Genomic DNA, 13,445 nt, shown 5'->3' with positions numbered 1-13,445 from the left:
ATCCCTGTTGACCCTCATTCCAGTACAATGGAGACTGGACAACATAGAATACTAATGGCAAACTAGGCCATATCCAGCCAGTCTGTTCTTCAGACCCAGAAGTCCCTGAGGTCCATGTACGACTGCACCATGTGCTGCTGTGCGTCAGGTTGGCTCAGCGACTATAAACTGCTGGTTCATCCTCAGATTTACGTTGTATTGGTTGCTGCGGCTTTGGCCACTTGTAGCGGTGGAGAGGAGCCTATGGAACAGTCATTCCTTTGTGTGATACCTACAGTCTGCAGGTCACCATGTAGGCAGCGTGCCATTCTCACCAGTGTGAACAAGTGCCGCCTTGTTTCATTCTCCGCCCTGCACTGTGATGTTTGGTCATTGCCAACAGCGTCGGCATCATTATTCACCTCGTCATCCACATTTCCTAGCTGTGCATGTGAAAACTCCTTGTCTTCCATCTCAAACCTTCCTAGTTCCTCATCCTCCTCCGACACTTTCCTGCAAGCGTCCTTCTCTTTGTGTCCAACATGGGAGATGACATTGGTGACACTAATATTGTTCACACTCACAAATCTGGTGGCTTTTTCAAATGATCCAAGACGACGCATGTCCCTGATCTTAGGATGACTCCTCTTCCCTGTGTTCAGGTAGAGGAGGTGGGTAAGTACCATGGTGGTGTGGGACCAAGACCTGCCCAACTGCCACCATCCTCTTCTAATCCAAGGAAAAAAAAATGGTGAAAAACCAGCTCGCCTATAAGGCATTAGTTGTGGGGAAGCCCGGATACCGTGCAGTCATCACGTAGAACGATGAAGTTAACAAGAAGAAAAATCCAGCTTCCAAAAATATCAAAATTTATTACAGATAAAATCAAAAGTCCAAAGACATGATTCACAGGAAAATGAGTAGCAGCAAGCTACGCGTTTCGAACAGTGAGTTCTTTTTCAAAGCTGCTCACTATGCATCATGGTATGATTAAATAGCAGCTGTGACAAATCACAGTAAGTGAAACTATCACCTGACACATAAGTGAAAATATGCAATAAAAACATCAAAATAACAAAAAAACAGGAAAATATACATACAATAGCATCAAACATAACATACAAATGTTGGTATCTTAATAGTGGAACATAATTTCTTTGCGAGCATTCAAGCCTGCAGGATAGCAAGTGTTCAGACAGAACATCCAGTAAGCTTCACGCGTCATTAAACGTCTTCTGAAGTCTCCTCCTCTGGCTGACATCGCAACTTTCTCAATGCCGACAACCCGGAAAAATGCTGTGCTCCTCTGGAGACAGGTAATAAAATGCTTAGAAGCATAGGACATGGAGCGATTACTATCAGTGGAGACAACAATGTCAGTAATGTGCTCAGAAATGCGGATCTTAAGCGTACGAGTAGTGCAGCCTATATAACTCAATTTACACTTAGTGCATATTATCATATATACCACATTTTTGCTGTTGTAGTTAATAAATTGCTGAATTCTGTATTCCTGTTTGTTATTGCTGTCATGAAAATAATGTGCAACAACAGAGTGAGCACAAGTTCGGCACCTGGGTGCACCGCAGCGGTAAAAACCTGTGTGATGTAACCAGGTGCGAGAGACATTACCAGAGTTAAAAAAACTTGGAGAAAGAATGTCAGATAAAGTAGTGGCCTTCTTAGCAACCACTTGAATCCCTGACGACAAAATGTTAGAAAGAATTTCATCCTCATACAGGATAGGAATGTTTTTTAAAATAAGAGATTTAATACTGTCATACTGGGGACTATATTTGATGGAGCAAAATAACTTTTGATTTTGATTAGAATTCCTCTCTTTATCTTTTGGCAAGAGCATATCGCTCCGCTTTTTCTTTTTTACTATGTTTTTAGCTCTATCAAGCGACCAGTTAGTATAACCTCTCTTTTTCAATCTCCTGCAGCACGAGTCAATCTCTTGTCTGAGAATACCATCATCATTGCAGTTTCTAGTTATCCTAGTTAATTCACCTACTGGTATAGACTTGATGGTATGTCTAGGATGACTACTAGACGCATGCAAGATGCTATTGCCCGACAGTGGTTTGCAATATGTGGAAGTGGTGACAACATTACCTACAATACCATGCAGTGTCAGATCCAAAAAAGAAATTACATGTGAATCAGTGTTACAAGTGAAACGAAGATTGAAATCATTAGAATTAAAATAATTCAGAAGTTCCGGTATGGCAGACACATCGCCACTCCAAATGAGGAGCAAATCATCGATGTATCTGTCATACCAGAAGATATCCAACAAAAATGGATTACCGTCAGAGTAAAGAAACAATTCCTCCCAATATGACATGACCAAATTGGCCACGGATGGTGAATGTTTACCTCCCATAGAAACTCCTTTGCATTGGAGAAAAAACTGTTGGTCAAAAGAAAAATAATTGTGAGTCATCAAAAAATAAATAGCTTGCATAATGTAATTGCACAGATCAATGGTATACTGGCTATACTTATGCAGATGGAATTCAAGCGCTTGAATGACAATATTTTGTGGAATGCATGTGTAGCGAGAGATGACATCACAGCCTATCCAATGAAACTTGTCACTCCATACAGTATTAGAAAGTTGGTGCAAAACATCCCTTGAGTCTCTCAGAAAACCTGGAACTCTCGTAACAAGAGGCTGCAATAATGAGTCCACCCACTGACTTAAGCGTTCCATAAGGGAACCCATACCGGATATAATGGGGCGCATAGGAGGAGGTGTAGTACCTTTATGCACTTTGGGCAAACCGTACATCGTGGGTATAATAGGGTGACCCACCTTCAAATATTCCACATGCGTTTTAGTTAATATACCCAAAGCTGCACCATCATCTATTAGGCTAAACAATTCATTTCTGAGCACATTACTGACATTGTTGTCTCCACTGATAGTAATCGCTCCATGTCCTATGCTTCTAAGCATTTTATTACCTGTCACCAGAGGAGCACAGCATTTTTCCGGGTTGTCGGCATTGAGAAAGTTGCGATGTCAGCCAGAGGAGGAGACTTCAGAAGACGTTTAATGACGCGTGAAGCTTACTGGATGTTCTGTCTCAACACTTGCTATCCTGCAGGCTTGAATGCTCGCAAAGAAATTATGTTCCACTATTAAGATATCAACATTTGTATGTTATGTTTGATGCTATTGTATGTATATTTTCCTATTTTTTTGTTATTTTGATGTTTTTATTGCATATTTTCACTTATGTGTCAGGTGATAGTTTCACTTACTGTGATTTGTCACAGCTGCTATTTAATCATACTATGATGCATAGTGAGCAGCTTTGAAAAAGAACTCACTGTTCGAAACGCGTAGCTTGCTGCTACTCATTTTCCTGTGAATCATGTCTTTGGACTTTTGATTTTATCTTTAATAAATTTTGATATTTTTGGAAGCTGGATTTTTCTTCTTGTTCACCTCCTCTTCTAATGACATCACTTTGTCACCTTGATTTGGTTCCCAGGTCCTGTTCAATAATCACCATCTTCATCATCCCTGCCGATTTAGTCTGCAAAATGTCTTGGCACCTTTCCCAATGTCATTCCCACTTCTGAATTACCCCCCAATGTTACTACCACCGTGACTGCCACAACCAGAACACAGCTTCAGTCATGTCTTCCATCTCATTTTGGTCCAAGCTGACTGAATGTATCAACAGGGACACCATCCTAAGACCTATCTTCACATCCCCCAGAGTGCTGAAACTTAAGGTACCTTCACACATAACGATATTGTTAACGATATCGTTGCTATTTGTGACGTAGCAACGATATCGTTAATGAAATCGTTATGTGTGACAGCGACCAACGATCAGGCCCCTGCTGGGAGATCGTTGGTCGCTGAATAAAGTCCAGAACTTTATTTCGTCGCTGGACTCCTGCTGACATCGCTGGATCGGCGTGTGTGACACCGATCCAGCGATGTCTTCGCTTGTAACCAGGGTAAACATCGGGTAACTAAGCGCAGGGCCGCGCTTAGTAACCCGATGTTTACCCTGGTTACCATGCTAAAAGTAAAAAAAAACAAACACTAGATACTTACCTACAGCCGTCTGTCCTCCAGCGCTGCGCTCTGCACTCCTCCTGTACTGGCTGTGAGCCGGAAAGCAGAGCGGTGACGTCACCGCTCTGCTTTCCGGCTCACAGCCAGTACAGGAGGAGTGCAGAGCGCAGCGCTGGAGGACAGACAGCGGTAGGTAAGTATCTAGTGTTTTTTTTTTTTACTTTTAGCATGGTAACCAGGGTAAACATCGGGTTACTAAGCGCGGCCCTGCGCTTAGTTACCCGATGTTTACCCTGGTTACCGACATCGTTGGTCGCTGGAGAGCGGTCTGTGTGACAGCTCTCCAGCGACCAAACAGCGACGCTGCAGCGATCCGGATCGTTGTCGGTATCGCTGCAGCGTCGCTTAGTGTGAAGGGGCCTTTAGGAGTAAAGAAGGAAGCTCACTAGGGGTCAATGAGGACAGAAATGATAAAATAAAAAAGAACCACAGCTGAAATACACTGTTGCAATGAGTGGGCTGAGCACTGATGATGGTGTCTCTGCCAGAGGTAACATCTTGCTGCTGTGATTGAGATAAGGGAGCCATCCAGCCCCGGTGCCTTTTGGCCTCCTCCGCAGTAACACTCCTACTAGATACAACTGTTACCGGTGTCTGCTACTAAGCCGGGTGACTGGTGCCGATAGTGTTGCTTCACAGCCTCACACGTTGTTACTGGCAGATGGCGTGAGTCTGCACTGCCACAGGCTAAACTAGAATTTAGACAGTGGGGTGGTCTATAAATATTAGACATTTGCAGAAAATTAAGCAATATTGGATTCAGCAAAAGTAGATATTGGACAAGTGAAAAGTAGTGATGAACGAGTGTACTCAGTACTCGGGGTTTCCGAGCATGCTCTGGTGTTCTCCGAGTATTTGTGACTGCTCGGAGATTGTTTGAGTCCTGCAGCTGCATAATGTGCGGCTGCTAGACAGCCTGAGTACATGTGGGGATTGTCTGATTGTTACGCAATCCCCACATGTATTCAGCCTGTCTAGCAGCTGCAGGGACACTTACATAATCTCCGAGCATGCTGAAGATACTCTGAGACCACCAGGGCATGCTCGGAAAACCTGAGTAACGAGTACACTCACTTATCACTAGTGAAAAGGAGTGGTGTTTAACCCCTTTCTGCCATCGGACAGGATAGTACGTCCGATGGCAGAACCCCCACTTTGATGTGAGCTCTGGAGTTGAGCCCGCATAAAAGCCGCAATAGGCGCGGGTGGAATCGTGATCCACCCGCGCCTATTAACCAGTTAAATGCCGCTGTCAGACTCTGACAGTGGAATTTAACGTTCGCTTTTGGCCAGCCGGCTCGAAATATGCGCACCGCTGACCTCTGTCACGTGATCGGGGGTCAGCAGTGCATTGGCATGACAACTAGAGGTCTCCTGGAGACCTCTGTGGTTGTTGATGCCGGATTGCTGTGAGTGCCACCCCGTGGTCTGCGCTCATAGCAATTCTGTAGTTCTACTAAATAGGGGCGATCTGATCATCACCTCTATGTAGCGGAACGGATCACGTTGTGGCAGCTTCTAGTCTCGTTTAGAGACTATTGAAGCATGGCAAAAAAAAAAAAAATGTTTTTAAAAATATGAAAAAAAAAGTTCAAATCACCCCCGTTTCGCCCCATTCAAAATAAAACAGTAAAACAAAAATCAAACCTACACATATTTGGTATCGCCGCGTTCAGAATCACCCGATCTATCAATCAAAAAAGGATTAACCTGATCGCTAAACAGCGTAGCGATAAAAAAAATTAGAAACATCAGAATTACGTTTTTTTTGGTCGCCGCGACATTGCATTAAAATGAAATAACGGGCGATCAGAAGAACGTATCTGTACCAAAATTGGGATCATTAAAAACGTCAGCTTGGTACGCAAAAAATAAGCCCTCACCCAACCCCAGATTGCGAAAAATGGAGACGCTACGGGTATCGGAAAATGGCGCAATTTTTTTTCTTTTTTTGCAAAGAATTTTTTTTCACCACTTAGAAGAACCTTGACATGTTTGGTGTCTATGAACTCGTAATGACCTGGAGAATCTTATTGACAGGTCAGTTTTAGCATTTAGTGAACCTAGCAAAAAAGCCAAACAAAAAACAAGTGTGGGATTGCACTTTTTTGCAGTTTCACCAGACTTGGAATTTTTTTCCCGTTTTCTAGTACACGACATGGTAAAACCAATGGTGTCGTTCAAAAGTACAACTCGTCCCGCAAACAGTAAGCCCTCACATGGCCATATTGACGGAAAATTAAAAAAAGTTATGGCTCTGGGAAGGAGGGGAGTGAAAAACGAACACGGAAAACCAAAAAAACCTCTGGGGGTTAAGAGCCAACTGAGTGGATTTCAGCAGTTCTTTGCCTAACCCGGTGTTAACGACTCCTGTCTTTCTCCCCCATAATTAAACCTGTATGTTCTCTGCTCGCACACTAACACGCACCATGTGATCTGTGTCTCACTGACGTCCTCTCTCCTGTCCACATTCACCACAAAATGGCCGCAGCCTCTCCTGCTGGGGCATTGATAAGAGCCATGGGTGATCAATGTCCCCTAATTTATAGTCCCTCATTAATGGCGGGCTACAGAATCCATAGACTCGACGGACATTTCTCCGTTCCCGGCTTGATAGTGGGCAGACGGGCGGCTCCTCCTTGTCGGATTTGATGGCGGCTGTCGATCCCTCGTTCAGATTTTTTCCAAGGCAAGAAGTTTAAAAACCGAAGATAGTATGATGGTGCGGAATTAAGGAGGTTAGGTCTCGATCTACAGCGGGGGGAGAAGTCCTCCACAATGTCAGTAAGGGTATCGGGAAGGTTTCCATTACTAGATTGTAGATCGATGAGGGGAGTTTGGGTGTAAGGAGGCAGATTGTAGTCCTCTATTATGGGACATCACCTTTATATGGTGTCTATAACAATAATGTCTCCACACACAGGATTATACAATAGTGAAGAAGACAAGTGACTGTGTGACTCCCGGCAGTCGTCTCAATGAGTCAGGAGGGCGGAGCCTCATCAAGGATCCTCCCCCGCACTCCCCAGTACATGAGAGGAGCAATAAGAAGATCCTAGAACTGACCAACAAGATCATTGAGCTGCTGACCGGAGAGGTGACTGCTGGGACATTTCACAGGGCTGGCACTGGAGGATTCTGGGTAATGACACTATCATTGTCTGTCAGGTTCCTATAAGGTGTCAGGACGTCGCCGTCTATTTCTCCATGGAGGAGTCAGAGTATCTAGAAGGACACAAGGATCTGTACGAGGACGTCATGATGGAGGACGACCAGCCCCGCACATCTCCAGGTGAGAGGACACTTGTAGGAATCTTGCTGCTCATTACTGTTGGCCAGGGATGGCATCCATACTGAAGCCTTCTTTGTCTCACCTGAAGAGGTGGATCCTACTAACCCTTTGGGTGAGGCGGCTTTAATGCAGCACAGACAGAGATTAACAGCAGCATCTAAATGGTTAACAGCCGCTGCAAGGTGATATAGCCGACATCTGCCCCGTGTGTAGGGAGCTCAGCTCCCGAGTGCCCTCTATATACAGTCACCAAACTTTGCATAAATCATTAGTACAAGGTAATGTATATTAGAATCTTTGTATTTTATCAGAGAAAGCATCTTCTTTCTCCACTTATCAGCCACTTCCTTTCCCCTTTGCTTTTTGAATTTATCATTCATTCTGCAAAAAAAAAAAAAAAACAGCTCCATCTGGCTCAAGAAGACATACTAATAAAGTGAGGTGCCAGACTACACCTATTATACTCTATGGTGAGGAGAGGGAGACGTAGAAAGATTGTTCGAAGCATTCTAACAAGTAACGTATCTCCCCTCCGAGCTGGATTCACATGTGCACTGCTGAGTACTGCCTTATAACTTCATCTTTGCTGCTGCTTCTGTCTATGTCATAACTAAGGAAAAAAAGAGCAGTGACTGGGAGACATCTTAGTAGCTAGTCTACATCCACCAGCTCAGTCACTTGCAAATTCAGACATGGCATTGTGCTTGCAGAGGGGAAAACTGTTGAAAATGCCGAATACTGGTCAAACGATGGCCGGAATTAGTGCTTTAATGCATGCACACCTAAAAGTATAGCTACCCTATAATCAGGGCTGTGGAGTCGGTAAGCCAAATCTTCAACGCCACAATTTCCCTGACTCCCGACTCCACACCCCCGGTCACTACTGAGCATGTGCATAAAGTGCAGCACAGATTCATCTCCACTAAAAGCCAAGATCCTAAGATCAGGAACAGAACAGACATTTATAGGACATTTTATAACTTTCCCAAATTTTGTGTTGTCGGAGTCGGTCTTTTTTATTCCTACCCCACAGACATGTCTTTAATTAAAGATGCTTTTCTCAAACCTATATGTTAAGATAATGTTATTTGGATTGATTGTATCATCTTGGTTTGTCCATTACTTTGTTGTTTATGGTAAGCAGAGAAGTCAAATGGATAGCTCCCTCTAGAATTTTGAGATAAATTGTACTCCATGGTCTGAGATAATACAGGGAGGAAGACTCATTAGAGAAATGGCTATATGTTGGTCTCTTCCTAGCTCGTACAGTTTTCTAAGGTGTGATGGGTCCTCTTCAGGGTGAGGTTCCACTTTAATGCTGCACTAAAGTACTAGTTTAATTAATTGCACAGATGAAGCCTGGGCCAGTACCTGCTGCTTCTCTCTGCGTGGCAGACTACCACCGTAGGAGGGTTCAGATACACAGCACTCCGTCTGGTTTGGGTGCACGGGTACAGTTCCACTCCGTAGCTAGATCAACAATTCTTTTTTGTATTCCACGCCACCATTATTTATCCTAATTGTGCCGTTCATCGCTAGTTGACTTCTCACAGAAGTCATATTGTTGGGTTAACTCTTAACACAACCAAAGGAGAGTGTGATTTTAATCGACCTGGCCCAAGGTGTATTCAGACTTTATATTTCAGGGGAAGTTAAAACCGTATCGGACACACATTCTAATCGAGTATCCAATGTTTGAGCTAAACGGGAACTTATTGGAATCTTGGTCTCGTGCCTCCCAATGTTGTATCACAATGTGACTGTAACATCAGGTCAGCTAGTCGAGGGTTCGATAGTGTCCATTCTCGGTCAGCGATGACTCCCTGCTTTAATAGGAAGGTTATAAATGTGCTTACTTTGTGTTTGGAAGAAAATAATAAAATCCATTTTATTATCTGAACAGAAAATCCCAGTAAGAAATCTTATAAATTAGAAGATGAAGATGAAGCTATTACGCAGCACTCCTCGGGAAGATATTCCTATTCACAGCATGGGAAATTGTTTCCCCATAAATCAACCCTTGGTATACGTGAAAGAAGGCATACAGGAGAGAAGCCGTATCCATGTTTACAATGCGGGAAATATTTTACAACAAAATATATTCTTGCTAATCATCAGAAAATTCACACAGGAGAGAAGCCGTATTCTTGTTCAGATTGCGGGAAAAGGTTTAGAAATAAATCACACCTTGTTAGACATGAAAGAATCCACACAGGAGAGAGGCCGTATTCATGCTCCGTATGTGGGAAATGCTTTACAGAAAAAGCAAATCTTGTTACACATGAGAGAATTCACACCGGAGAGAAGCCGTTCTCATGTCCAGAATGTGGGAAAAGCTTTACGGATAGATCAAGTCTCGTAACTCATCAGAAAATTCACAAAGAAGTGAAGCCATTTCCATGTACAGTATGTGGAAAATGTTTTAGATATAAATCAACTCTTGTTAAACATGAGAGAACTCATACAGGAGAGAAGCCATATTCATGTTCACTCTGTGGGAAATGCTTTACAGGTAAAGCAAGTCTTGTTATACATGACAGAATTCACAGAGGAGAGAAGCCGTATTCATGTCCAGTATGTGGGAGGTGCTTTACAGATAAATCAAGTCTTTTTACACACGAAAAAATTCACACAGGAGAGAAGCCGTATTCATGTTCACATTGTGGGAAACGCTTTCCAAAAAAATCACATCTTGTTAAACACCAGAGAATTCATACAGGAGAGAAGCCGTATTCGTGTTCAGAATGTGGAAGATGCTTCACAGGTAGACAGAATCTTGTTATACACGAGAGAAAACACAGAGGGGAGAAGCCGTATTCATGTTCTGTATGTAAAAAATGTTTTACATATAAATCAAGTCTTGGTAAACACGAGAGAAGTCACACAGGAGAGAAGCAGCTTTGATGTTATGTGGAAAATGTATTACATGGAAATCAAATTTCGAACCTTATCAGAGAAGTCATAGAAAAATCCATAAACTTTTTTTTTTTATGTGGAAAATGGTAGAAGAGCAAAAAAAAAATATTAACACTACAGGTTCTTCAAAGACTATTTAAACAGGCATTCATATTATTTTTGGGGTGGAATTAGCTTGGATCTACTAAACACCCTACAAATACCAGAGTTCTTAAAATTAACACTAATGAAATTTTTACCGTCAATTGAAAACCTTGTTTAAAAGCTTCTATCTCCCTTTTGTGTTCCGCTCATTATTCCGCATCATTATTGGATTTAAGATAAAGGAAGGGTATGGTAAGATTGTAGTAGCACCGTATGTAGTGAAGAGGCAGTGACCCACAAAGTTCCAACACAAAAGTCTCTTAATGTGTTTCCTCACAGCATTAAAGTCCAATTCACACAAATGCATATAACTTCAGGGTATATTATCAGTGTTTAGTTCACACCAATATAAATCATATGGCTTTAGATTTACAATCCCTAAACGGGCCAGACTTCCCTTGTCCAGTTTCCCTGGGCGACGACACGCCATATGACAGTCTCCATACATCCTCATATGTTGCAGACGCTATACACGCCAGCCCCCTCCGCCTAGTTCCCGTGGGTGTCCTGCATCACTGTATCACAGACTTTTACAGACTCTTTACTCACACAGCCGTACACAGCCCAGGGTATCCTCCAGATAGCAGCTGGGCACCATATCCACCTGTTTGCAATCGTTACACATGCTAGTCCTCTTTCGGGCACAGGATATCCACCTCCGGGCACAGGACTATCCACATCTGTCTCTTTCGGGCACAGGACTGTCCACATCCGAGACCAGTACCATGGATATCTTGCATCGCTGTATACGCTGTGGGTGCCAGGCTATTCAGCTGCCCTGGGTGCTGGCTCTGCTGGACTGTGCTCCCATGCACTCAGCCAGCGCTCTGCAGGCCTCTGCTCTGCACACCAGCACACACCAGACTGACACTGACGTACACCTTACACACCCATACCTCTTACTGCAGGGCTTAACACACACACAAACCTGTGGCCTTCAGCCACATGGAAAACCCGAGTCAGAAATCCGTAACTCCCATGCACACCTATGGACTTCATCCATTTGCATACACAACCTGGGGAGAAGACAGCGACCCCTACCTGTGACATGAGTCACTGCCTCACAGTAGATCCAAAACGTCAGAAAGCGCCAATCTCTCAAATACTTTTCTCCGAGCATCGTGACAGGGGTTAGAACCGAGCTTTGTCATTCGAAAACTTTCCATCTTCTTTTTTTTTTTCAGCCATTAGTGGGTTTACTGAAAAGTTCAGGGTCCGTACCATGGTTCAAGGTTCACATTGAGCCAAGCTGTATCAGGGTGCGTTGAGCATTGATTTCCAAAAATAGGTCATCAATATCAGATTGTTCGGGGTCTGACACATGGCGGCCCTCCGAGTCAACTGGTAATAGCTCTTGTGTCTCAACTCTATACAGCAAAAGGAGGATTCAGAGATCCTCCAAAAATTAGAAAAAAAGCAGCAAAACACGGCAGAGGTTCTTACCTGCCTAGGCCTCCAAACAAATGCACTAACAGGATGCAGTGGACCCATGTGGTTAAAATAGAAACACAGGTGCAGCATAACCGATGAGGCAGCCACTCACCAGCTACCAAACTAATGGAGGGGGTGGCTGCTTGGCACATTGCTGCACATAAAAACTTGTATATGGCGCTGTTCACACAATGGAGATGCACAGCATCCAGGCAGGCCTAGTAGTGACACCCTTCTATTAGATCAGGCGGGCCTGCCCAGCGCTATCCAAATGCACCCCATGTGCACAGATACCACAGTTTACAAGCAGAAAATGGGCCCAACTGCACCCCGAAAAAAAGTGCAAAAAACACATAAAAAAATATTATGTGAAGTATTAGTTAATATTCTGGCCAAAAATTTTTTCGAGGATCTCTGAATCCTCTTTTTGTGCTTTTGCTGTATAGAGTTAGGACTCCTAAGCGTGAGGACCCTTGACGTGGGTTATGAGCTTGCGTATTTTGGCCAGAATATTAACTAATACCTCACATAATATTTTTTTATGTGTTTTTTGCACTTTTTTTCGGGGTGCAGTTGGGACCATTTTCTGCTTGTAAACTGTGGTATCTGTGCACATGGGGTGCATTTGGATAGCGCTGGGCAGGCCCGCCAGATCTAATAGAAGGGTGTCACTACTAGGCCTGCCTGGATGCTGTGCATCTCCATTGTGTGAACAGCGCCATATACAAGTTTTTATGTGCAGCAATGTGCCAAGCAGCCACCCCCTCCATTAGTTTGGTAGCTGGTGAGTGGCTGCGTCATCGGTTATGCTGCACCTGTGTTTCTATTTTAACCACATGGGTCCACTGCATCCTGTTAGTGCATTTGTTTGGAGGCCTAGGCAGGTAATGGCTCTTGTGGCCAGATCTTATCAATGAACAAAGCTCTGTTGAAAATGTAGTGGCCACGGCCGGGTACAGCAGATCACTTCCTGTCTTTTTTTTTTTTATAATCGGAGCCTCAGTACCAGCAGTGGCGCCTACACATCGAACTGAGCTGTAATTGCCTACATTGGGCGACCAAAAAATGGTAACTGGAGGTTCCAGGTGTCAGACACCCACCTGCCATCTGATATTGATGACCTCTTTTCTACTTGTTTCCGCTTTCACTGGTCCGATCGCTGGTGTAATACCACAAAACTTGTCCAACTATTAAAAAAAATTAAGCAGGAAAAAAATATAACTAAGATATTTTGTCACTAAATAATTTTATGAGGGATTTATTTTTTTAGTTTTCACAGATTCAAGATTCAAAGAAGCTTTATTGTCAGGACCAAATACACATCATTTTTGCCAAAGCAAGTGTATAAAGGCAATATGGATAGGGACTGTGGGGATGTTGGGTAGTAGCTGTAGGGAAGGTGGATGGGGGCAGATCCAGGGTGGGGGCTATAGTCCATGGCATAGGGGAGGTGGATGGGGCAGATCCAGGGTGGGGGCTATAGTCCATGGCATAGGGGAGGTGGATGGGGGCAGATCCATTGTGGGGGCTATAGTCCATGGCATAGGGGAGGTGGATGGGGGCAGATCCAGGGTGGGG

General features: G+C 43.7%; 1 protein-coding gene across 1 annotated transcript in view; it reads left to right on the top strand.

Moving 5' to 3' along the window:
* LOC138643504 (zinc finger protein 585A-like) overlaps positions 1 to 10,603 on the top strand; it is a 62,513-nt gene extending 51,910 nt beyond the window's left edge. Inside the window, exons 8-10 of the mRNA XM_069732402.1 lie at positions 7,008 to 7,181; positions 7,253 to 7,376; positions 9,280 to 10,603. Of these exons, the coding sequence (XP_069588503.1) occupies positions 7,008 to 7,181; positions 7,253 to 7,376; positions 9,280 to 10,280 (1,299 nt within the window). The 3' untranslated portion in view covers positions 10,281 to 10,603. The remainder of the gene's footprint in view (positions 1 to 7,007; positions 7,182 to 7,252; positions 7,377 to 9,279) is intronic.
* Positions 10,604 to 13,445: the final 2,842 nt, after the last annotated feature.

This window comes from Ranitomeya imitator, chromosome 6 (genome assembly GCF_032444005.1).
Source record: "Ranitomeya imitator isolate aRanImi1 chromosome 6, aRanImi1.pri, whole genome shotgun sequence".
Taxonomy (NCBI): domain Eukaryota; kingdom Metazoa; phylum Chordata; class Amphibia; order Anura; family Dendrobatidae; genus Ranitomeya; species Ranitomeya imitator.
The sequence above is the reverse complement of the archived record's forward strand: the minus strand, read 5'-3'. Positions and strand labels throughout refer to the sequence as shown.